The sequence below is a fragment of the Puntigrus tetrazona genome, chromosome 7, assembly GCF_018831695.1.
Source record: "Puntigrus tetrazona isolate hp1 chromosome 7, ASM1883169v1, whole genome shotgun sequence".
Taxonomy (NCBI): domain Eukaryota; kingdom Metazoa; phylum Chordata; class Actinopteri; order Cypriniformes; family Cyprinidae; genus Puntigrus; species Puntigrus tetrazona.
In genome coordinates, this window is record NC_056705.1 from 18,169,849 (window position 1) to 18,194,873 (window position 25,025).

The following is a 25,025-nucleotide window of genomic DNA, read 5'->3' on the forward strand; positions in this document are numbered from 1 at the left end:
AAAGACAATGCTGTGTTATTAAATCTGACAGTAATGTCACACAAGTGTGAATAACTGTTTTCATTATGTGATCACTATTATCTGTGTTTACAGATTGTTTTCGTATGTACTGAGTATTTATGTGTTTTTAACTTAAATCCCAGCAGAGTCCATCTGTGAAGGATGTAAAACATGCACAACTATTAGCCAATCATAGCAGTGTTCATTTACTTCCGAGTTTGCAATCTGCCACTCTTGTTCAGATGATGGGGTCAAAACAAGATAAAAATGTACCTATTATTTTCAAATCATATGTAAAGTTATAAAGTAAAAATGATAACCTCTTAAGTGGACCTCAGTGAACAATACAAAATAAAAAAACAAAGGCAGTTTGTGATTCTTTTAATAAAAAATGTTTATAGTAATGTTTAGTAGTAGTAATTATTTATTTGTTTTAATCGGATACCCTAGGCTTTCCAGACTTGTAGCTAGAGTGGGAAAATAAAGCAATGAATGGAGTTTGATTTTTTGAATTGATTGGCACTTCAGGAGGAAAACAAACAAAAACCTTGAACTTTCTGACCTCAACAGATTCTTCTTCATCCTTTTTTCTGAGTTAAAGACGTGAATGAATCATGGTTTTTGAGATGTTATCAGGCATTTTAAAAGCAAGTATTTTGTGTTAGTGCTATTGAGGATGGATTCTTATTGTTTAGGGTATGACGTGTGGGTGGGTGGATGGCTCTGGGAAATGGACCCGAGGTGTAGCTGCCACTGTGGCTCTAAGAAACCACTGAGATGCTTTCAACAGGAGAGACGATGACTCATGCATTGACTTTTGAGTGAGAACACAGGATAGTGTCTCTAGTGTGAGCGTGCGTGTTCGTAAGGAAGAGAAAGAGAGAGAATGCGCAAATGTGTTTTCCGACCTCTTTGAAAAGTAGCAGCAAACTTTATGGACAGCGGCTTCGCATTTAGAGCAAAATCAATGTCTGGATGAACATTTAGCAGCTTTGTTCAAGCCGACAGTAGTTTTCATCATGGATAAAACATTTCGCTTTTTCTTTTTGTTCTTTTGTTTTCCTAACAGGTGGTCCTGGACTTGACCTTTGGGGGCGGAGGTCACTCGAAGGCCATCCTGCAGTCGGCTCCAGGTGTTACGGTGGTGGCGGCAGATCGTGACCCCACAGCCTTCCAAATGGCTCAACGTTTAGCTGAAGAATACCCGTGAGTTTTCTCTTTAATCAAAATCGAGCACAGTACGGGAGCTAAACTGTCAGCAGAACCCGACACATGTCTTAATGCCAGCCCGTGACCCATTGCAATCAAGTGGGTGATGGTCAAGGTTCTCTGTTGTTTTTGTGTGTGTGTGTGTGTGTGTGTGTGTGTATATGAGAGATTCTCCAGTGCAGATACAGAATCCCCGCTCTCACCCACGCTCAGTCGAAAGGCCCCAGCGTCTCATTTGTCAACGGGGCCTAAGGCTTCAATGACAGGGAGAGACGCTGCCGCCCACGCAGGTTCCCCTGTTTCCTGCGTGAGAGAGTGTAGGATGAGGAGAGAGAGAGAGAGAGGGAGGGAGAAATAGAGCTAGTGTTTAATAAAAGAGAACCAGAGGAGCAGGCATGAGGGCTTTGCGGGTGTGTGCGCGTGTGCATGAGGCAGCACTGAAGAAAGCTCCAAATGAGATGTTCCTGACTCTGCAGCGTGGGTAGAGATACCTCTTTACGTGGATTCCGGGGAAACCTGTCTCAGAGGGATCGCTGCTACAGAAACCAACGTAGGAGAGAAGAATGAGAGAGGGAGAGAGAGTGAGAATCAGGACGAGCTATTCTGTCAGCATCTATATACTCCACCAATGAGGCTTTGACTCCCACTCATGATGAGAGGCTGGAGAAGCTGAAGAAATCATGCAATTAGCCAATATTATTGGATGGCTGTGTAAGAGGAGCAGGCCGCCCACGCAATCATCTCTCTCTCTCTCTCTCTCTCTCTCTGCTCCTCTTCTTTCCTCTCCTCTACTCTCGTCTCGTCTTCTCATTTTACTCCTTCTCTTGTCTCTTCTTTTCTCCTCGTCTCCTCACTTCTTTTCACCTCTCGTCCCGTGTTTTTTAATTCTCTCCTCATTTTCCTCTAGCTTTTCTTCTTTCCTTTTTTCCATCTTTTCTTTTTCACTGTTGTCTTTATTTATCCTCTCTTTTCTCCTGTTTCCACTTTCTTACTTGTCTCCTCTCCTCTTAATTTTTCTCCTTTTTGCTTGTCTCTTTTTCTTTTTCACAACTTTTTTACAACTCAAGTTCTCCTCTTGTCTCTCTTCAGCTTTCCTCTCTTCTCATCTTTCCTCTATTCTCCTCTATTTTTTCTCCAACTCCTTTAATTAAATCTTCTTCACTCGTCTCTTTTCTTGCCTTATCTTGATTTCTCTCGTCAATTCCCCATTTTCTCTTCTATCTTCTCCCTTTTTCTGCTTTCCTCTCTTCTTCTTTCTTCTGTAATCCTATTTTCTCTTCTCTTCTCCCCTCATCTTCTCTCCTGTCCCCTTTCTTCTCTTCTCTGCTGTTCTAAGTTCTTGCAAGAGGATAGAAATGGAAAGGTGTTAAGACATTGGCGTCTGTTCCTTAATCAGACACAGAATTACAGTCATGTTCGAAGTGAAACACGTCATTGATGATTTCAGTACCTTCTGTTGCCTCAAGTACCTCCTTGTCACTTTAACACTTACTGAGTAAATAATTTAATAACATCAAGATATGTTTTACTTTTGTCAGAATAAAGACCTTCTGTCGCCCTAGCACCATGTTTCAGCTCACGTGAGGGAAACATAACAGTGTCATGTACATGTGATATCCTGGATATTCGTTTTTAAGAACTCCGATTTATCCCATTTAAGTTACTTTTCCTTTGGTCACTGATGAACATAATGATAATAATGTAAAGCTATTTTAAAATATGAACTATGTCTGGCATTAATTTGAAGCATGCATTACAAGCTATTTGATTTATTGCATTGGAGTAGACGCAGTCGTATTTTTTCATGGCAGATTGCTTGTCTCTTGAAATGTCTCTTTCTTCAGGTGGCCTTGATTCACAGCTCACCAAACCAAACACACATACTGTACTTGATAGATTTTGGACCTTGACCGTCTGTGTGACTGACTGCATTTTTTCTCTGTACATTTTCATCTCTGCTCCCCTGCTGAATGCAGTCGATCAACATCTTATCTTGGTCCTCAGTGACGTACATACAGGAGTCAGGCAGCTCAGTGCTGGGGAATATGTCAGGCTTGATTTGTTTGGGTATGTCAGGTCACGATGGACTTTTTCTCTCTCTCTTCCTGTAGTTGTATAGACTTAGCTTTAAATGATTTAATCTCCAAAATATGGTCTCAGCTTCTGTTTTTAGCCAAATGCGCTATTTTTAATGACCAGTAATCCAGCCGGAGTCTAAGCACGTCCTCATCACAAATTCTGTCACATCCCCACTCTGCACACGTCATTAATCTGTCGGTGCTCTCTTGTGCCATATGCTCAAGAAAAGAAATCAATCGAAACATGACATTGTGGACTCATACATATGATAAGGTCACAGGTCAGGCTTCTTTGTGCCAGTGGGAAATTGCTCCTGTTTGCTTATTTAGTTTTGAGCAAGTTTCTGCATCTATCCGTTTTTCTTCATCCATCCAGATCTACCTGTGTACATCATCCAGATCTATTTGTGTATTTATATATATATATACATAATTCACAAACACAGTATGTTAACAAAATTGAATCGATTAATTGTTTGACAGCAGTAATATATAAATAAATAAATAATTAAATGTGTATCTAAGAATTATTGCAATAATCGCCCACTTGATTCATTAGTAGGAAAAAAGAAGCATCTCTCCCTCCATTTTTTTTTTATACATAGACTACTAAATTCACAGACAGCCAGGAAAAAAACAAGAGTAAAAATAGAAGGATAACGTGACCTTTGCTTGGAATTTATCTAAATATCAGTCTTGCGTAAAAAGTAAACGCTAATAAATAACTTCGAATTTTTCAGTTACTGAAACGAATAAAAAACAACAAATAAGTGACGCTTTGTCTTTTTAAACTTTTCTTTTGTTTTACATTTTAGTAATCTTGTATTCTATTTGTTACACAATTCTGGTCATTTTATTAGGTTGAATGTTAAATGTTAAAATATATCTAATTTAATAGAAAAGAGTTACATGTTTTTACAACAGGAAGTACAAATATTATTGTGTTTTTTCATAGTGCATAGAAAATAAAGCGGTATTGTGCATCTCACTGGCTTTGTAACTGGTCTACGTAGCTCTACGTCATGGGGAATTTCAGGCTGTTCGGCATCATTGCCCGTCATTTACAGCTAGTTCTGGAATGAAATGCTGGGCAAGTGTTTATCAGTAGCCTGTGCTTAATTTTATAGTCCCTTTCATGTCGACTCTCATGTTTGCACAGAAACAGACAGTTTACCTGTCCTACTTAAATAACAGAGCCTTGAGAGTCTGAGTGTCCCTGGCACTAGTATATAATTAGATGGTTTCGTCAGATCATTTTTCATTGAATAATTTTTTAGTCTGAAGTTAAAGGAACTGAGGCCACCTCTATTGTTATGAAACAGAGTGTGCCAGTTAACTTATATTTTTTGCTTTACCCTTTTAAGTTTAGATGATGTCAGTATTGTGGGTTGCTAAACTATAAATAGATCGGTTTCTTAGCAATTATGAAGCCATACTTGGAGCACGCTCACTCGCTAACACATATCTACACACCCATGAAGCATGTCTTTTTTTTCTCTTTTTTTTTTAATAATATAAGATCTTACATAAGGCATTGCTATCTCTGATGCTCTGTTTAAACCACATAAAGACGTTAATAATTTAAAATTGTTATGTAAGTGTTTTGCATATTCTCAAATCATTCTGTGGGTTGCAGAGCCACAGAGAAGCTTAGGAAACCCCCACAGTGCTTTAGGAGGCAAAAGAGACTAGAGTAAGAGTGCTGAATAACAGGAAGACAGAGAAAGAGAGAGGATTACTGTATGTAGGCAGGGGTAATGAATGTGCTGAACCAGCTTTAGCTCAGAGCGAGATTTTGTAAAAAATGGCGGCAACGCTACTGTAATTTGTTAAGATGGAACACACTTAATGTTCATTAAATAATTGCATTTTTAAAAATGGCCATAAACAGCAAGAATTTGGCTCCAAGAGGATTAGAAAAGGGGAGAAACTGATCATGATTGGCAAATGTGGAAAAAAAATAGAGCATGTCGTTGATGTTAATATATACTTCCATATACTTCCGCACAATTGTTATACATTTTGAAGAAGAATTTTTGATATCACTTGACCATGTTTGGACTTCCTTAATGTTTAATTGGCTTATAAGTTTTTTCTTCAACTTTTGGCTTTCCTGGCCTCTTGAACTTTCCACATAGTAGAAATAAGTGGATCAACCAGAATGTTGAATCTATACATGAATACTTTTTGTATGCAAACAAAACAAAAATAACTTTTTTTCAACGATTTCCGTGTCAGTCTCTGCCGCGTGTTCATGATAGTTCACACCAAAAGCTGTGAACATAACGATACGAGCGTCTACTTCAGCGAACGATATCATCTGTTTAATGCAAGTGTGTCTTTAAATTATCAAGTTTGTGAACGTATTATTGATTATGATTGGCTGTCAAGATCTGTATCGTTCATCAGTTGGAAAAAATCATTCTAGAAGTTATTCTAACAATATCATTTCTCTGTGCCTTTACTGTTACAGCTGTGCTGTGGACCCTGCTATTGTTTAATATTCAGAATGATTTTTAGAACCGTATCTTTATTATTAGCATGTTTGCTTAAGACGTTGTGCATTATCACGAGTTTAACTCAGTGAAGGAGTTCACAATACTGTAGTTTGACAAGGCTTTAACCAGTCCATCTTTTAATAACTATATATGTTGAGGATGATTCTTTCGAAACTGGTCGGGTGGATTTACCCCATCTTCACCATTTCTGGTTTGTGCACCCATTAGGTTAGAACCTTCTTTTTCGTGCAGCACTTGACAAATCAGCCACCACGAAGCGGTTCGCTCTTCCACACCTAATGACACTCAGAGATAGCACCTCCCACTCAGGCTAGGTTGCTAGGCATTATTGTCATATTGTCATGCACAGAGTTATGTCTCCTTCAGTTCGGCAAAGTTTCTCTCAATTGCACCATCAGCTTTTTATATGGAAGCAAGGCCTAAGTATGAAACTTCAGCCTGTTGTTACTGGGGAAACGACTGCGCGATGTTTGATTGTTAAAAAGAATTTATAACAATAATTTGCAGTCTACAATTACATTTTAAAATTGTCTTTTCATGTGTTATTTTGGGTTTCGTAAAAAGTACAAATCTGAAATTGAAAGGTCACTTTTTTGTATCTTATTAAAGACTTTTTTGGTCTTTAGTGAAAGTGGTTAGCATATGGTTGACATTCGTGACTGGAATGCTGGTGATCTGGGTTAATGGCCGACAGGTGATTGTTCACACGTGCCATTGACATTTGGACAAGTGACACAAGTGTGCGTGCGAATGTGAGCGGCCTCCGCGCATCAAATCATTTATCTGTCATTCTATATAATAACATTTGACATCTTGTCTGTTGATGTGTCATTAACACTGACCAGTGCAGTCTGTGCCACAACAAATAGTCTGTCCTCAGATGTCAATTCCATTGACTACTATTCATTATCAATAATTAACATGTTGAACATTTGTTCAGCAAAAATAATAGTACTGCCCCGAAGAAGCAGATGTTTAATTATAGCAGATATTTACTTATATTTCAAGCAGTTTATCAAGGGAGAAAAGTAAAAACAGCTTTTATAGTTTAATCTGTTGTTGTTAACTCAAATACAACTGGTTGCATTGCATTATGTTGTTGTGTAGTATAATCATTTTTGCAGCTTATGTGTATTGTGTATATTTTTATTCTTTTTTGTTGCACTGTTGTTGTTGGTCTTTTGTTGGGGGGGTTAGGGGGTGGCTATTACATTTTGTTGTGTTGTGTAGCTTAGGGAAAAGCTTGGCATTTGAAGACAGAAGGGATAGGCAAGGGGCTGAGGGACTCACAGGATTTAATCAGTGTTTTTGCTCCGTTATTGATCAGTCAGTGTCAAGCCATGCCATTGCATTTTCACTCTGCATGTGAAGAGAACAACAGAGCTGAAACATTGTTCACAGACTCTCCATGAATTTAGTTTTTCCCACTTTTGTTGAACAGATCTTGTAATATAGAGTAAATGCAAACAGTCTAATAAAGTACAGTGTACATGCCTGCAGCAAATAATGTATAATAGTTTTTGAATTATTGTGATATTTCTTATAGAATAAGAATCTTTCAACCAACCAAAACCGAACATGCATAAAATGCCTCTCAAGAAACAACAATGGAAACCTATACTGTGAATATTCAGTAATAGAAATCTTGCTTGCAGAGGCACCCACTACAGATTTAAGTATTGAGACAATAAATTTTGTTTTCATATTGAATATCTGAGAAGCGTTTTTGTATATATTTCATGTTTGCAATCTTGCTGTGCCGAAGCCTAATTAGCTTGAGTGGTCGCTCAGAATGGTTGTACTTTGCACACAGGATCATATTGCCTGTGGCCTCAGGCTACTTTGTTATAAATGAGTTTGGGTACCAATATCTCTATACTTTATTTTTAATGTACGAGTGGGTGCAGCAATTTGTAACTTGCTTTCATCAGCATGCAGTTATTTTAGATGTACGAAATCATGCTGCTTGATATCACAAACTGTTTACATTTATTGTCGCAATTATTAAAGGGTTATTTAAATTTTTTAAATTAATCACTTACCCCTTGTCATTCCAAATCCGTCAAAAATATTGTTCTTCCTAGAAACACAATTTAAGCAATTAATGACTAAATTTACATTTTTGGGTGGAGTAAGCCTTTAACCCACTAGTTCGTAGCTTAAACTGTTTCGCCATTTACTTCACTTTGTTGTTGTTCTTCTAAGCATTTAAGAAATCAGAAGTCATGCACATTCACAGGAAACAGCTCATATTAGTGTTGCAAAATAAGCTGGATACTTCATCTACATATTAAGAAACCCGCTTAACTTTGAAAATAACCTACTGCAGTGAAGTCTGGCACCTTTGAGGCCCTAAATTGACTGTGTATTGACACGGGAAGCAACAGCAGAGGCAGCGTTCTGCCTGTCACAGCCTCTCCCTTTTCTCCCTCCAAACTCACCGATCCATGGACCGGGAGGGAGGTACGGGGGCTTACCGCTCTTTGCGGAGTCTATGTGTTTGTGTGGGCGGGCAAGAGAATGCCTCACTATAGATTTTCCAGCAAATTAATGAAGGTACTGAGCGAACGAGGAGGAGGGAAGAAGCGAGAGAGCGAGATAGAAAGCCCCTTCTGCGCCGCAGAGAACTGAGGGAAGCCCTTGCAGCGGGGGCGAGAGGCGAGCAGCTCCCTCACCCTTGATCTTTCAGTTGGCCGTGGGTGTGTGGACGCTGGCACCCCGGGGTCCTACGGGTAAAGACCTGGGCTGGCCGCGTGAGTGGGTGCAGAAGAGGACCTTCGATGACCTTCGAGGTGGAGGAGGTGATTTCTCACCCCCATCCTCTGCACTTTTTTGTTCATCTGGAAGGAGTTTAGCACGAGTCGGGGCGGGGAATCCGCGTGTTTAGCATGACTGCAAAGCCAACGCGGCCAAATTAACCACCTCTGCCTCTGCAAGGGACCCCTAGTGTTCTCCGCCTCATTTGCTTCTCTGCTGTCTGATTTATAGTTGCCTACCTGGGCTGTTCTCAGCTCACAGGCTGTCTAAAGGTCACATGAAAAATGAATGGCTCTTCGGCGCTGGGGAAGAACTCAGGAGGAGACGCAGAGAGCCAAGAGAGACTGAGATGATGCCTGAATGCTTATGTCTTGTTTCAGCTTCGTCTTTTTTAAAACCGTATTCCTGTAGCTTTAATGTGTGTGTGTGTGTGGTTTGAGACGACACAAGTGTGCCTGTGCTACTCATAACTGTGAAGTCTCTTCAGATAAAGCAAAAACAGTGAATTAAAGCAATAGTGAAAAAGAAAAAAACCCACCCACGATTCCATATGAATGACTGTATTAAAGAGCCATCGTCAATACTCACGTCAAACCAACACCTCCACTTCAAGTTGAATGAAACCTCATACGCATATACTCTTAACATTAATACTTTGTCCGTGATCACATTATAATTAGGTAGCCTTCGGACTTGTGCGTTTTTGTACGTTTCTGTGTATTTGTCGGTATGTGTGTCTGTTTTTCAATTAAGTTTAAGCTGCGACAGCATTCTCTCACAGCTCTCATCTTTTGGTCTCCAAGGTGATAAATAAATGATATTTTGTTACCTTCCCTGTGGGACGCATATTATTTGGTCTATCTCTCTTTCCTTCTCTGTACAGCTTATGAGCTGCGGTAGTCTTTGGACACCAACTAAGAATTTAGTGCCTAGGTAACCAGCCCTACAGAGGCAGAACACCTGCCACCATTTGTTCCTTTCTGTGTGGAAACTGACTGTACAAAAGTGAAAATTGCCATGTGAAAGGAAGGTTTGAGTGTCGGCATGTTTAAGTAACAAACACATCTATTATTTTGTAAAACCATAAATCTATGCAATAAGTTAATATAAAAAAATAAAATAAAAAAAAAAAAAAAAAAAAAAAAAAAATATATATATATATATATATATATATATATATATATATATATATATATATATATATATATATGCAATGCAAAGTTAATATAAAAAAAAAAAAAAAAAATATATATATATATATATATATATATATATATATATATATATATATATATATATATTTTTTTTTTCTTAATCTTTATTTGAATTTTAGTTTTTCATATAATTTTCTGCACTCTGCACTTTTTATTTGCATAAGTTGCCAAGGCATATTTTCATTACATAAAATTTTTTCTATTAAATTGTTTTTATTTCTGCTTTGTTTCATGAAATACGTTATAGTTCTAGTTATCTTTAACACCACTGCACCATACGTCAGTCAGTAAGACATATACTCGGTACTGTCACTCATTAATTTGCGGTGCACCACCGAGTTGGTATTTCAATAGTTTGGCCCAATGTGAAATTATAAAGCAGAAGCCGGATGGATACTGATATTCTAAACACCAGAAGCTGTTTTTCTATTTTATAACTAATGATAAGATATAGAGAAAGTTCACCAAAGGTTTTGTTGTTTCTGGCTTCCAGCGTTAGAAACGAGTGGCTGATGTTTATTTTTAACAAGGTCTCTGATCAAGCCCCGTGTTAGTCTGACCTTAACAGTTTGTGAGGCACATTTCTTTGTCACAGTGATTACAGGCTTTGCAAACAATCTTACTAAAAGATGCAGCACAACCATTTATGTCAGACCTGACAGCAAATGCAACCCGTAAGCGCTGTTACTCATTCCACATGTGAAGACGCCTGTGAATCTCGACGGTACAAAAGCAAAAGTTGATGTGTTTATTTAGTGTCAGAGAAAAAGAGTGGAAAATGGTCATGGAAAACGAGCTATTTTTATTTCCTTTGTTATGTTTTTCAAAAGTTAATACAGCTGTTCAGCAAAGGCACCTTAAATTGTTCCAAACTGACAGGAAAGACCATGTTACAGAGCATCTTTTTTTATTCTCTCTTTTGTTAAGGGGCCAAGTGAAGCCAATACTAGGGAGGTTCAGCGAGCTGAATAACCTGCTTTCAGCACTGGGTTTGGGTCCAGGAGGTGTGGATGCTGCCCTTCTGGACGCTGGATGTTCCTCCATGCAGATGGATTCAGCAGAGAGGGGCTTCTCTCTCAGCAAAGACGGACCGCTGGACATGAGGATGGATGGAGACAGGTTCGACTGCTACCTCAGCTTACTCCTGTTTAATAGAAGCACTCATTGTCATGAATGTTCCAAGAATCATTTGTGCTATTAGTAATGCCTGATTCACTCTCGATATACACTGATGGCCACAGTTATTATTCTTGGCTCACTCGTTTATTGATTACATCTACAGAGTCTCCATGCTTCTCTATTATAGCTATTCAAAAACTAATTCTGAACAGGTGTAAGGCATAACCTAATTACAGCTTAATACAATAAAAAGATGACTAAGCTCTGCAGAGCGTTCGGATTCACAGACAGAGCTTTGAGGGACACATGGAATGTTAGCGTTAAGATGATGAATGAACAGAATTAATTTAGGGGCTCAGAAAGACCTCCCAACCTCAAAGCTCAGGTCACAATATATCTTAAAGGTAGATAGTTCACCCAAAAAATTACAATTCTGTCATTAGTTACTCTCTCATGTTGTTTCTAACCCATAAGATCTTCGTACATTTTCAGACCACACATTAAGATGTTTTTGATGAGCTCTCAGACCATGCACAGACAGCAACTCAACTAATTTAGTAAAGCCATTGATAAAATATTCCATGTGACATCAATGGTTAAACCTTAATTTTATGAAACTGTGAGAATACAGTTTGTGCGCAAATAAAATAAATATAACCTTTTATTCAGTGATTTTCTTTTTCTTTTCTTTTTTTTTTGTTCCTTTCTGTTTTAAAGATGTCCTTACTATGTTTCTGGGCCTTGAATGTAGTAGTTATGTTGCTGTCTATGGGGTGACAAAATTTTAACTTCTGAAATGCAGCAAAATACAAATCCTCTTCACATTAGCTTGCATTTCCTATCATTCACATTCATAGAAATGAAAGTGAATGGAAAGAAAAGTGTGGTGTGATCAACCCTTTAGGGTAATAAAGTGTCACAAAGTCCAGGACCTATTTCACAATATGTATTCTTTATTAAAATGTGTAATTCTTAATATCTTTCTTTTCAACGGTATTTGATAAAGCAGCAAAAGTGAAACAGTGAAATTGTACTAAATGGTTAAATTTTAAAGGAACGGTTTGCCAAAAAAGGAAATCGTTAAGATTATGCAGCTCTTTTCAATACAAGAAATTGCACCAGCTTTTTATAAAAATAAATAAGTAACAGCTAAAAACACTATATGAGCCAATTATATTCTGGTTAAAACTTCTGGATAAACGTTGAGGGATAGTTCTATTAAAGCAGCAGGTGTTTAAGCATTTTTCCATTCTCAAAATTGAAACGCATGAATCACAGTTTACTAATGACATTTACCCATATGACAATATAATTCAAAAAACAATAATAAAAGATCAATATTAGCTCGGTGTGACAGATAAGTGAGACTGAAAATTTGTAGTGCTGCGGGGCCTCCGGGACAGGTTCGAAAACCCCTACATTAACCTTTTTTTTGTATCTAACACAAAATATTGTTATAATCTGTAATGTGGTACTCGGATGTGTTTATGCGCTATTTAGGCTATTTGAAGCACATTTCAGCAGCTTGATCTGATTGCTGTCTTTAATAAGACCCTCCCACCCTTTCACCTACAAAGAAACTAGTCACCTAGAGCAGTGTTTCCTAACTCTGGCTCTGGAGTACCGCCAACAATACATTTTTGGGGAGGTTGTTTTTCTGACGCATACATTTCAGGTCATGGAGTCTCTACTAACGAGCAGAGGAGTTGAATCAGGTGTGTTTGAGTAGGAAGACTGCAGTACAGGGTACTCCTGTGTCAGGGCTGGGAAACACCTAGAGTGGTGTTTTATCATCGCCATCATCTCTAGGTCTCCTACGCCTCTCATGCAAACCACTACTTCCCTCTGATTTGAAGAAGAGCAAGAGGCCTTCCTCTCTTATTAGGAAGTTTTTGTCAAAGTTTTCACTGTGATAATGAGGTGGAAATCCCACCCACCGTAACTGACTCTGAACTTTTTTTCTGGGGGCGAGATGAAATGGTTGAAAAAAGAGAAGGAAGGAGAGAGAGACCCAAAGGAAAAAGAGAAAGGGCGAGATATAGTGCAGGTCGATCCAGGTCCTGCTCACGGTATCTGAATACGCCTCATCCTTGTTCCATCACAAAAACCAGTGCGCGAATGAAAGTTTAAGACGGCACGACGCAGCCGGCCGACTCGAGCTGGCCTTCGAAAAGAACAGAGCATACTTTGCATTAATCAGCATGTCTATCTGTTTGAGTTACTCATTCCGTGCCCACATACTGTAAAATGACAAACGAAATAAAAGAAGAATCATTCAAGGATAATGTGGGATCCAGAACGACAATTCCAAAAGAAAGGTTATGATGAAAGGTTCATCAAGTTGACTCCGGGTGACTTCTGCGCATGCTCACTTCCTGCGTGTTCCAGTCGCTCCACTTTTGTTTCCCTCGCTTTCCGCCAGTACAGAGAAAGAAATGTGCCAGTCAGAATCTATGGTATCAAACCTAAATAATTCCATATGTCTAAATATAGAGATTCGTACATGTGAGTCAAGATGTTTAGGGAATGTATGAATCACTGGGAGTATATGAATCACATGCGCAAGTGTACCGAACAGTTGCCGACTGAAACTCACTACATGAAATATTAAGTTTTATTGGTATTAGTAAGCTAATATATTTCCTCTTTATGTAGGTGTGTAACTTTGTCTCATTTATCCTGGTATATCTTTGTTCTTCCTGGAGTGTGCGCACACATTTTCCTAAAGAAAGAAAAAGCAAATGCATAATTCAGTTCATGATTTGATATTTTTATATTTGTCGCTAACCGTTTCTCCCTCCTGTTCTCTCTCATGTACACACACACACACACACACTTTCTCTCTCTCTCTCTCTTTTTATAGATCTCGAGCCCACATCTCCCAGAGTGGGAAGGGTGGGAGGGGTTTTCACTGGTGTCTTAGAGCTGTCAGGCTTGGCTTCTGTCAGCCAGGAACTTGTGACGTCAAGCTGCTTAATTGGGCTCCTCTTTGTGCGTAGGTACCCCGACATGCCCTGCGCGGCTGACGTGGTCAACGCCTTAGATCAACAGGCGCTTGCGTCCGTGCTGGCCGCGTACGGGGAGGAGCGGCACACCAGGAAAATTGCGGCGGCCATCGCACAGGCACGCAGCGTCTACCCCATCGGCCGGACCCTGCAACTGGCCAGCATCGTAGCAGGTACCCCCCCTCATTAATTCCCTGCGCTCGAGGGAGAGAGAGAGAGAGAGAGAGAGAGAGAGAGAAAAAGCGATATTAATGCAAACTCTCCCTATGGGACCTATTTGTCCTGGAAAAGGAGAAGGGGAGAAAAGATGGCGTTTTCTAATCCGAAATCTCTGCCGTCCTCCTTCCCCCGACCCCCCACTCGTTTCTCACTGTCTGAGTGTCCATCAGCAACACATCCCTTGCGACTGACGGGGCTCTTATTAATAAAAAACAAAGCGCGCGAGGAAGCGCTAGCGAAAAAGCTGCAGGTGGGGTTCCGTACGCTTTTTAGCCCCTTTCCTTAATTCGTATTTGGACTCACACTCCCATCCTCTCCTACCCCAGACCCCCCCCTCCCCACCTTCCTTGTATCCTTTGATTTGTTTCTCACACTCGCTCCCTCCCTTTTCTTGCCCTTCACCGCACCCCCACCAACACACTTCTCCAAACGCACGCGTCACACGCACCACATTGCGGCAGCTCCATGCTTTTTGATATTATATTTATCGGCTGCTTTATTTTTGCCGGCGCTGTTTCCATAGCCCGTCGCTGACGACGAGTCATATAGTCAGATAGTCGCTTCAGAAGATGACGGTAGCACGAGGCAAGCACGTGCGTCACACCGGGAGAACAGGTGTGACTAAGGGCAGTTGTTTGATCTTCTTTGAAGAGTAGAGCAAGTCAACAACAATGTTTATTCCAATCAATCTGGAAGCTTCTGACTCCCGAGGGTCCCTTGGGGTCGGCGGTGGGCTGCCGGCATTACCGTTGCCAAGGGAAGCGATTGATAGAGCAGGAGGAGGGATGATATGTGTGTATTTGTATATGTGTGTATTTATCAGCGCTGATGATGGGGGAATGGGAGGGGTTTAGACACCATAACAATGGGCATCATGGGAGTGTGCTCCCTCTTATGTGCTCTTTGTTTCCTTATGTGAGCAACTAAAGCCCCACAATGCCTCTCTGCCCTTGCTTTTGGAGGCAGATGAGTGTCCGAACCTTTCTCCTCCACCTTTTTTGCGGCGTGCTGTTATAGTCACCAATCACAATCCTTTTCATAAACACATTGCTTTACATTGCTTCATCTACTTCAAATGTATTTGAAGTTTCTTTGTAATTATTTGTGAAATTCACTTGCAAAAAGTAGAAAAATCCTACACAAATTTGGTAGCTTCTTGCTGGGGTTTTATTTTTGTGTTAAAACGGGGAATCTGCACTATTTAGTGAAACATATTAGAGAAGAGACGAGGTCACGGCGGTCTAATATTCTCATCACGATGAACCCAGCTGGCGTGACAGAAGATTATCCAGATTCCCTAAGGAAAGTGTCCCTCGATCCCAATGCACAGATCAGCTTTCTACATATCAGACCACTTTGAATCATAATGAGCGTCAGCATAAAAGTGGCTTAGAGCCAGTAACTCGCACCCTCTCTGACCCCGACAGCCACACCGGCCCGCTCTCATACACCTTAGAGCCGTCAATCTAGCTTTGCCATAAAACATTCAGATTCATTTGGCACAGCTCGCAGGTTTTGACAGCATGGTTAAACAGTTGTTTAAGCTGCTGGTCATGCTTTAATATCACTGTAAGAGACACTAATCAGCCCGCTATTGATTACTGGTTGAAGAGCAGACTTGTTGGAGCGCTGATGAAAATTGATCTTTCGCCTTCTCCTTCCGACTTTTCTGAGGTCCACATCACAGTTTTGGAATTAAGGCAGTCCTTGAAGTCTATACTCCTGTTAGCTGGAGTTCACTCTCTATTCTGCATCGCAACTTTGTTTTTAGGCCATTTCCATCAGTGAGTGACTTTTTTTTTCTCATTGTTGATTAATTGCTTTGTTAACAGGATATTTTACACAAAATCTAGTTTCATTTTCTACTAAAAAAACGTTGATTTATTCACATTAAACACATGTTGTTCCAAACCTGTAGAACTTTTTTTTTTTCGGTGAAACACAAAGTAATTTTAGCTGAACGATCCCTGTAATACCTAATGATGGACCTGCTACCTCCTTTGCATTGTGAACTGGGATAACGCTTCTTTGTGTAGGTAGCATCTAGCTATTCATTTAGTGTTTAGCTGAATCTTTTTATTCAAAGCAGTCAGTTGTTATCTTTGAATAACTTGGGATTTAGTGTCTTATTCAACTCCAGAGCTCCATGCAACAACATATTTCTGGCATTCAGACATTGAGATGAAAATTCAATGAACCAAATCACGATTCGTCTCGACGTGTCGCGAGAGACTGGCATGTAAACAGAGCTGTAAACAAGTAATACAACTAGCTGCACTGATACCACAAATTGGTAATGGAAAATAACTGATTAGTTCTGTTGTACAGGAACAAATACAGTGGGGTTCAAAAGTCTGAGAACACACAGAATATCTGGGATTCAAAATTTAATCTAATTTGTTATGATGACCATGTGAAATCTGTGGTGTTATTTATTATATATATATTTATTATAAATCCACTTTACTTGACCTTACTCTTTGTTTTTTAAATGAAATACTGCAATATATGGTTATGGTCATAGCCTACTTAAAAAAACTATAGTCAGATTTTTTTAAGCAGATTTTGTCAGATCAATTATTTTAATATCCTTTTGTTTTTTTGTTTTATCCTTTTTTGTGGTGCAGTAAATACTACAGAAAAACAAATGTAATTTTTACATTTAATAATTTTGTTCAGACGTGAAATTAAAAAAGGAGTAAATTCTGTAGTAAAAAATTAAGAACTCTGAACTGTTTGTTTACAAGGATTCTTTAAGTAAATTGCTACTTTGTGACGTGGAGTTAAATTTTTTTTTCAAAATGATTGTTACTATTGTGTAGTACCTCGAGATCTGTCTTCTATGCTTCTATGAGTAGACACAAGGATATCAAGCTCTCTACCTGCTTACTTGCATATTTGTAAGTGAACCACATGAACAGCATGTTTCGTTGTAAAGTTTACAAACCAAGAATGAAATGTACTTGAGCATTACAGAGTAAACTTAAAATAGGTAGAAATTACTCAGCCTCAAATTGGATTTACTTATTTCTTGCTAATTTTAGTAGATTTTACTTAATTTTACTTATGTATGCAAAAACAACAAAAATGTACATTTCATAAAAAAAAAGAAGTTTTTTTCAGTGTTGTTCAGCTTAATATCTTTTTTTAGATCAAGTTCAATCAGAAACAAAAATTCAGTCATCATTTATTCACACGGGGTGAAGGTGCGAGAAAACATCATACAAACACAAGGTTACACTACGTTGACATCAAAAGCTCTCATACCATTCTGCAGGTCCATGGGCAGATTTGAACCCGCAGCCATGATAGTAGCCCGGTGCCTTCAGATGCTGAAACAATAACTGAAATGGTCTTCATCCTAATTTCCAATAACAGTAATTTTTGTGTACCGTCATCACAGTCCCTAGCAGCCAGTAGCAACGTTGCCCTTTCAGCCTCAAATAACATTCACGATGTTCTGTGTCCCTATGCAGCCCGTTGCTCAGATAGAGGGATTTACTAGGTAATAATGAAGCATTACTCTTTGAAAGTCTTGTGCATAACAGCTATTTCCAGCCTCGCCCAGGAACAAGGCACTTGTAACGGCCCTTCCTGAGCTTTCAAAGAAAGCGGCGTAAATTGACACTACAGAATAATATAGGACCCTTCATCTCCGTTCTTACTGGAAACCTGATGTGATCAGCATAGATTGGGAAATGTTGTGCAAATTTTAGTTAACTCTTCAGGGTAAACAAGAAGATGGAAGGCTTTAATTTCAGTTCTGTCTCTCTCTCTTTCACTTATTGCTCTTTTCTTTCCCAGAGGTGAACAAGGAGAAATATGTAAGTGTCCGTGAGACACATTTGCTGGAAATGAGTCATCAGCGTGTTGTCATAGCGTATGCAGGATTGAGTCTTTTCACCGAACATATTCACCCTTTAGCCATTTCTGTGTGCTGTGATAAATGAGGAATAAACCAGTTACTGCCTTACAAGTCCGTTGCACGCCATTTTCAAGACATGGTTTATACGAAACGAATCAAATGCTAACGTTTAAATGTTAAGCGTGTCTTGGCCAGCACACATGACGTTAGTTCTCTTTTCTTTACTCAATTGCAACGGTGGACGAGTCAAAAGTGAGGCATGTTTTAACCTTTTCGACTTTCGATGGACCAATGCATTTTAGCAGGAGTCTACGTACAAATCATAGAAATGTTCTGAATCTCTGTTGCAGAGCTCAGGGTGAAACGTTCAGGACTTTGGTGTGAATGTGCGACAGCTGGAGTGATATGTCTTTGAGATTTGTAATGTTAATTATTATTATTATTATCAAATACAGAAACGTTGCTTTTGAGAGAACATTTACATTAAACAAACATTAATAACCATATAAAAATCTGTAATACAACACATTTATATTGCTGTTAAATTTTTACCTGAAATTGTATTAATTCTAATATTTATAAATACTAATTTTATATAAATATATATAATATACAAACAATTATAAATTCTATTATTAATTAATTTATTATGTTTTGAGAAAATGCATAAGTAGCACGGGTATATTTGTATCAATAACCAGCAATACGTTTTTTAGGTCAAACTTATTGATTTTGATCTCCATATAAGTGCTTTGATACAGTCTGTGTTGTTAAAAGTGCTATATAAATAAAAGCGATTGATTGATTGATTTTTCTTTTATGCTAAAAATCATTAGGATATTAAGTAATGATCAGGTTCCATAAAGCTATTTTGTGATATATATAAAATATGAAGCGGTGTTTGTCGCTTAACCGAACGAATCCATTTATTTCTCAGCTCAGTTGATCAGAACAATGCTCTACAGTAAATGCTGTCTTTTAAGCGTTTGCCTTTGTTTTTATTCTTTGATCAATCAGTCAAATGATGTTTGGAACAACAGCCTTGAAATTCAAAAATGGTAGTTTTGCCCCTTGTTCATTCCTTAATGCAACACTAGCGCGTGATTAATAGAGAGGAATTACAAAAGGAAATCCGTAATTCAGTTCACAGTCAGACAAAGAATGAGCCCTCTATTCAAGCTGAAATGTGCTTGTGCAGAGCCTCATTCAAGAGAGATCTCTCCCTTCATTACAGAAGGATGTCATGCAGTAATCAGTTTGATCCAAATAAAGACATACCGCCAATTATCAGAACCATGAGCAGCTGGGTGTTACCCTCTAATCCCTGCACTCTCATACAAGACTGCCAACCAATTACATTTCCATATAACAAAGTGTCATTTTCACTACATTTGACTTGACTTTCTAATAGCCAGTGATTGTATAGATGTATAATATAAATACGTCCTATTAGGGAATTATTAAATGGCTGAAATGATCTTTAATCATTTAATGAGCTTTAGTGGAGAGAAAAAAAAAATTTGGTGTGGCTTTTTTCGTTTGTTTTAAAGTTGACGGATCTTTGCCTATTTACACTGTACAGCTCATTAGGCTTCTGTGTAAACATTGTTTTTAATAAAGTGAGTTCATTTTAAATGTAGAGGTAATTAGGCAGAGGCTGTTTTCATTGTCACACCCATCAGGATTCATGGCCAATTATGGAGAATCGATAGCGATGGCTGCTTGGAATGTGAGGAGAGCACCCATCGAGGTAACAACAACAGACTGATTGCTGTATTTATTCACCTTGTATTCGTTGCAATTGAGATTTGATGCTTTTTTTCCTAAACCGGGATTTATTTTAAATTAGATTGTATTGTATGATTAATGTTTAGAGCCTCATATATATATATATATATATATATATATATATATATATATATATATATATATATATATTTTTTATAAACAGTCCAAACTTGTTCTTGTTTTGTTACTCCCCCGACCTTTTTTTCCAGGCCCGTCTGTGTATCCATCTATTTATTCTCTGCTCATTTTTTATTCCTTTTCATTTTTTTCCCATTTCGTATTTTCCTGTTCCTCACGCATTCCCTTATGTCTTGATTTTAAAATAAGAGGCTGGGCAGAGGCATGTGGTCTTATTGATTGGCCAGTGTCTCACTCCTCCAAGCCCAGAAGTGCAAGACCTGAGAGATGCAACACCTCTCTTTAGCCATCTATTTCTCCATCTCCTTCACTCATTCACCCATGTGAAGCCATTTCTTTAACATTTTTTCTTGAAATAGTTTTATAAATCGTTAACTTTTTTTTTTTTTTTTTTTTTAGTGCATAAAACATTTTCATATCTAAGCCTTGAAATGCAAGGTGCAGAAGAAACTGAAATATACTCGGTTGCATACAGTAGTAAAGATGTCCTTTAAAGGGAGCTTGCAGAAATTTTGTCAGTGTTTGACAGTGTGTGAAAGAAAATATTTTTAAAATATCTTTTTTGTTGTTTAGTTCATAAGATGTGACTGTTATTTTATAGTGTAGGTTACCTTTTATTAAATGTTTATACAGTATATATGTTAGGTAATAGTGTGAAATGTATCAAACGTATCTAATAGCAGTCTAATGTATTTTTTGAAATGCGCTGCAACTCCAGTAGTTCATGTCTGCATTGTTCCCATTTCTCTTTTTTTTTTTTTTTTACCACTTTAATGATGAAAAAGAGGCAACTTTGTACAGGCAAATATACAGGAATTTCATTAATCATTTCTTCAATACCCCTTCAAACCTTTCTTGAGAAAGTATAATATAGGATTAAAAATATCTATATAATTACCTGGATGTTAATACTATTCAGTGTCTGTTCTATTTTATGTCAGATATAACCATTAAAGCATTATCATAAGCTTACTTTACGATTTACAGTAAATGTATAGCTTATAGCCATACTTTTGTGTTCCCCACTTCTAATAAGAAAACTTTGAAAAGTGTCCTTTCTATCTGAAATTTTAAGCTCTGCGTGTTGTCAGTTCAGGGAACAACGTCACCTCCGCTTGCTCAGCCTGAGCCAAATCATCGCAGCACAATATACAACATGGAGCCATCTCTCCATGAGCTTTGGGAGCTTTGTAGAACAGCCTGTTTATTTTCAAAAGCACTGTGTCATCACACATACTGATCTGGAATAAGCCCCTGTGTGTCCCTAGTGGTCATCTTTCAGTGTGTTTGTCTCTTTGTTTATATGCTCTTAAAGTACACAGCGCGTTTTGCTTCTTGATTGTTTTTGAGAAAAAGCACCCATTGCACCTACATTGTACTGAATAATGCAGTTCATAAACCAGAAAGCAGTCGGCACATGAGATCTTAAAGGAATTGTTTACCCATTTTATCTTTAATGCTTTACCAAATGATGACATATTTTACTCACCCCAAAGCCATCCTAACAAAAATAGTTCTAGTTTTAAAATGATAACGGCACATACAGCCATTTTTTTCAGTTTGTATAACTTGAAATGTATTACCCTAGGACACCTGTTGTGTTTGCAATAATTCAAAAAGATAAATACACCTGAAAATTACTTTTCAAAGTTGTACATTTGTATTTTATCAATCATTCATTGTTAGTTCACGTTAGCTCACAGTGCATTAACAAACACAACTTTGTTTGTTACTAAAAAAATTGATGGTATGTATTTGCTTGAACATTTTTGGTGCGATACAATAAAATTTGGAAACATCTTTGAATTATTAAATATGAACCACTTTCGAAAATATATGTGAATCGATTAGTATGTCTGACTAAACTAGAACAAAAGACTAGCACGAGTGAACAAATTGTGGATTTATGTTTTAAGAAACCTTGCAAAAGCCTCTGTTATCTCTGTTAACTAATCTAATCCTTTCTTTGGTTTTAGGAGCGTTTCCCGCGAGCGCGCTGTACGCCCGGCGTGACCGCCTGCAGCGCCCTGCACACGTTGCCACCAAAACCTTCCAGGCCTTACGGATATTTGTGAACGACGAGCTCAACGAGTTGCACGCCGGCCTGCGAGTGGCTCGGGCTCTGCTCCGTCCCAAGGGCAGACTCTGCACTCTCACCTTCCACTCCTTGGAGGACCGGCTGACCAAGCGTTTCCTCCGTGGAGAGGACCTGGCCGCCCCACCGCGCCGCAGCCATCGCCAGCGAGCCAGAGCCCAGTTAGAGCAAGAGGAGCATGAGGAGGAGGAGGAAGAGAACGAAGAAGAGGGGAAAGGACAAGAGAGCAAATATTGGGTCAGCCTGAAGAAGGTGATAAAGCCAAGTGAGGAAGAGGTGCAGGAGAACCCAAGAGCTCGATCAGCTAAACTCAGAACAGCAGTAAGACGATAGAGATTACTTAGGAGAGAAAAACAAATGGTTCATAAATATTATTTCCGAAAGTGTATATATTATTCAATTCGAAAAATGACCCACTCAGTGACAATTTGTCCTTTTTTCCGGGTGTGCACACGTGTGGTTTCAGTCACTTTGAAGTAGTACAAAATAAAAAAAAAACATAACTCCAGAATAGTTTTGTTGGTGTTAAAAATGTCAGTGGTATGTTAATGAATTTTGGGTGAATTTCGCATAACAATTTGAATATCTGCTTCATGGTACATGTTATATTTTAAGCAATTTTTAATGTTCTATTTATATTTTAAGTTATATTTTTGTGTTTATATTTTTATGTAAAATTTATGTTCAGTGTAGTTTTTATTTTGACTTTATGATTTATTTTAAGTATTTAGTTTTACTAGTGTAAGTTAAAGGGATAGTTATGAAAGAAGATATGGTGGTAACCTACAGTTGACGGTAGCCATTGAGTTTTTCTCATACTATGGAAATCAGCGGGCTACCAGAAACTGTTTGGTTACCAGCATTATTCAAAATGTCTTCTTTTGTGATTAACGGAAGAAAGAACGTAAGGTTTGGAACAACTTGAGGGTGAATACTGACAGAACTTTCATTTTCAGGTGAACTGTCCCTTTAACACAGCATCCGGTATTATTTAAAAATGTTTAAACAGTCTAGTGTTATGGCTGGTGACAAGTTTCCACATACGTCTAAAAACTGGATTTTCCAGTAAAAACTACAGGCCAGATTTCTTCAATTATTTAGTTTGCTTACAACCCACCTCCTTTTCACAACTGATTGAAAGATGATTGCAGTTTTTTTCTGCATTATGACTTCGATTTTTATTTGACTAAGGTTAAGTTTTGGAGTCATAAAGTTGTTGTTTTAGTTTAGTCAGTTAGCTTCCTTTTAATTGTAGTTTTCGTTCCGGATAATAACTGTCTGTCACTCAAGGTTACATCCATCTTTTACCTGCTGAGCCGCCACCTTCCCGTTGCACCAATAAACAGACCTTACCACATCACTGGCTCTGTTACCTCGGCTCATAGTCAAATTCAGGATCACTTCACACATGAGTTCGACCCAACTCTCACCTCTTCCTGACTCATTTCTGCTGCATACACGAGTATAGTGTTGAAGTCCAGCTGCCTCCTGTGAAGTTTCTATTAACAGCTAGAATAAGAGAATCATCAGCCATAACAGAACAATCTCCAGAGTCACAGGAGAAAAACACGTCGTCTCAAACTATATGCAAGTAAAAAGTTGAACGAGCAGCGAGTATGCATTGGCACGGTCGGGTATGTGAAGGTGTTGGGGTGCGATCTTAGATGGGCATAGAGCCCACATGTAAGTTGGCAATGCAGCATGTGACAGAGAGAGAGAGAGAGAGAGAGAGAGAGATGCACAAAGAGATTGCGTCTCTATGCGGCGGCCTCTCTCCCTTTGTTGAGCTAGTGGGGGTGAGTCACACACCTGCAGGACTCGGGTGGGATTCAGCTGCCATGGTAATACTCAGCGCCTTGTGTACTGTACTCCGGCCCCTTCACATCTGATTCACATACATATACCTCGACACCTCACCAGCGGCGTGATTAAAAGGGCACGTTAAAAGCCTTCGATTTTAACACCTTATTTTATCCTTTCACTCTGAGTGAAAATGTATGCAGATTGTTTTTAAAAAATGAGAATAAACTGTTCAATCAGCTGTTAAATGTCATGGCATGACAAAGGATCTGTCATGAATAAACGTTATAATCTATATATACTATTTCTAATAAAAAATTTTTTTTATAAACATTTAGTTTGATATTCGTATATTTTTAATGTTCCTGTTTTTTTCTAAATAAAAAATAAATGCAACATGAAATATGTCAAATTGATCCGGTTTCTTTAAAGAACCATCGCTTTCCTTTCCTAAAATCTGAAGAACCCTTTGTGAAACAGAACGGTTCTTTAGATGTTAAAGGTTGTTTATGGAACCATTGTGAAGCACCTTTCTTTTTAGGTGTAGATATAATACTTAGATAATATAACAATACATTTTATTATATAATACGTTTCAATAAATTCACCATTTAGTTTTCTAGTTATTCTATTTTGTAAATGCAATGTAAATTTAGTATGCTATAATCTCAATTATATCATTAAATCTATTAGATATTATGTTTAACATATATTTGTTTTATAATATTTATATACAATAACATTACGATATGAATTATTTAATAACAATGATTTTGTTTGTGTATAATTTGCATTAATAGAAATGTTTTATAATTGTTAGTTTGTATTATATAATGTAAATAAGGTATAAATGTGTTATATAATGTTACAAATGCTATAAAATATTATAGAAATACGTTACATATACGTTTTTATTTACCGATTTGGAAATAGTAGAAAAAGGAAATACGTTTCTAAATATGCAGCAGATAGCATCAATATATATTTTTTAAACACGTGCTGGTTCATTAATAATAATTTCCCCAGAAATGATGCTTAAAGGACTCAAGGAACCTTACAGTAAAGGTTCAGGGTTTGAAATGCATAGACTGAAGCCAGTGCTGCCTCCAACTGGTCAAGATTTATAGACCCGAAACACATCTCAGACAAAACAAGAAGCTGCTCTTCTGTTCTTCAGTGAGTTCCCCATAATCCCTTAACGAATGCACTTTTGGGAAGA

General features: G+C 38.1%; 1 protein-coding gene across 3 annotated transcripts in view; it reads left to right on the forward strand.

Annotated features, from left to right (window-relative positions):
- The window catches only part of mettl15 (methyltransferase like 15), a 55,855-nt gene extending 31,418 nt beyond the window's left edge, over positions 1–24,437 (forward strand). For 2 of the 3 annotated variants that reach the window (XM_043245752.1, XM_043245753.1), the window contains exons 3-6: positions 1,070–1,206; positions 10,705–10,896; positions 13,896–14,074; positions 21,888–24,437. In XM_043245752.1, the coding sequence (XP_043101687.1) occupies positions 1,070–1,206; positions 10,705–10,896; positions 13,896–14,074; positions 21,888–22,339 (960 nt within the window). In that variant the 3' untranslated portion in view covers positions 22,340–24,437. The remainder of the gene's footprint in view (positions 1–1,069; positions 1,207–10,704; positions 10,897–13,895; positions 14,075–21,887) is intronic. The other variant, XM_043245751.1, reaches the window with a different exon arrangement.
- The last annotated feature ends 588 nt before the right edge of the window (positions 24,438–25,025 follow it).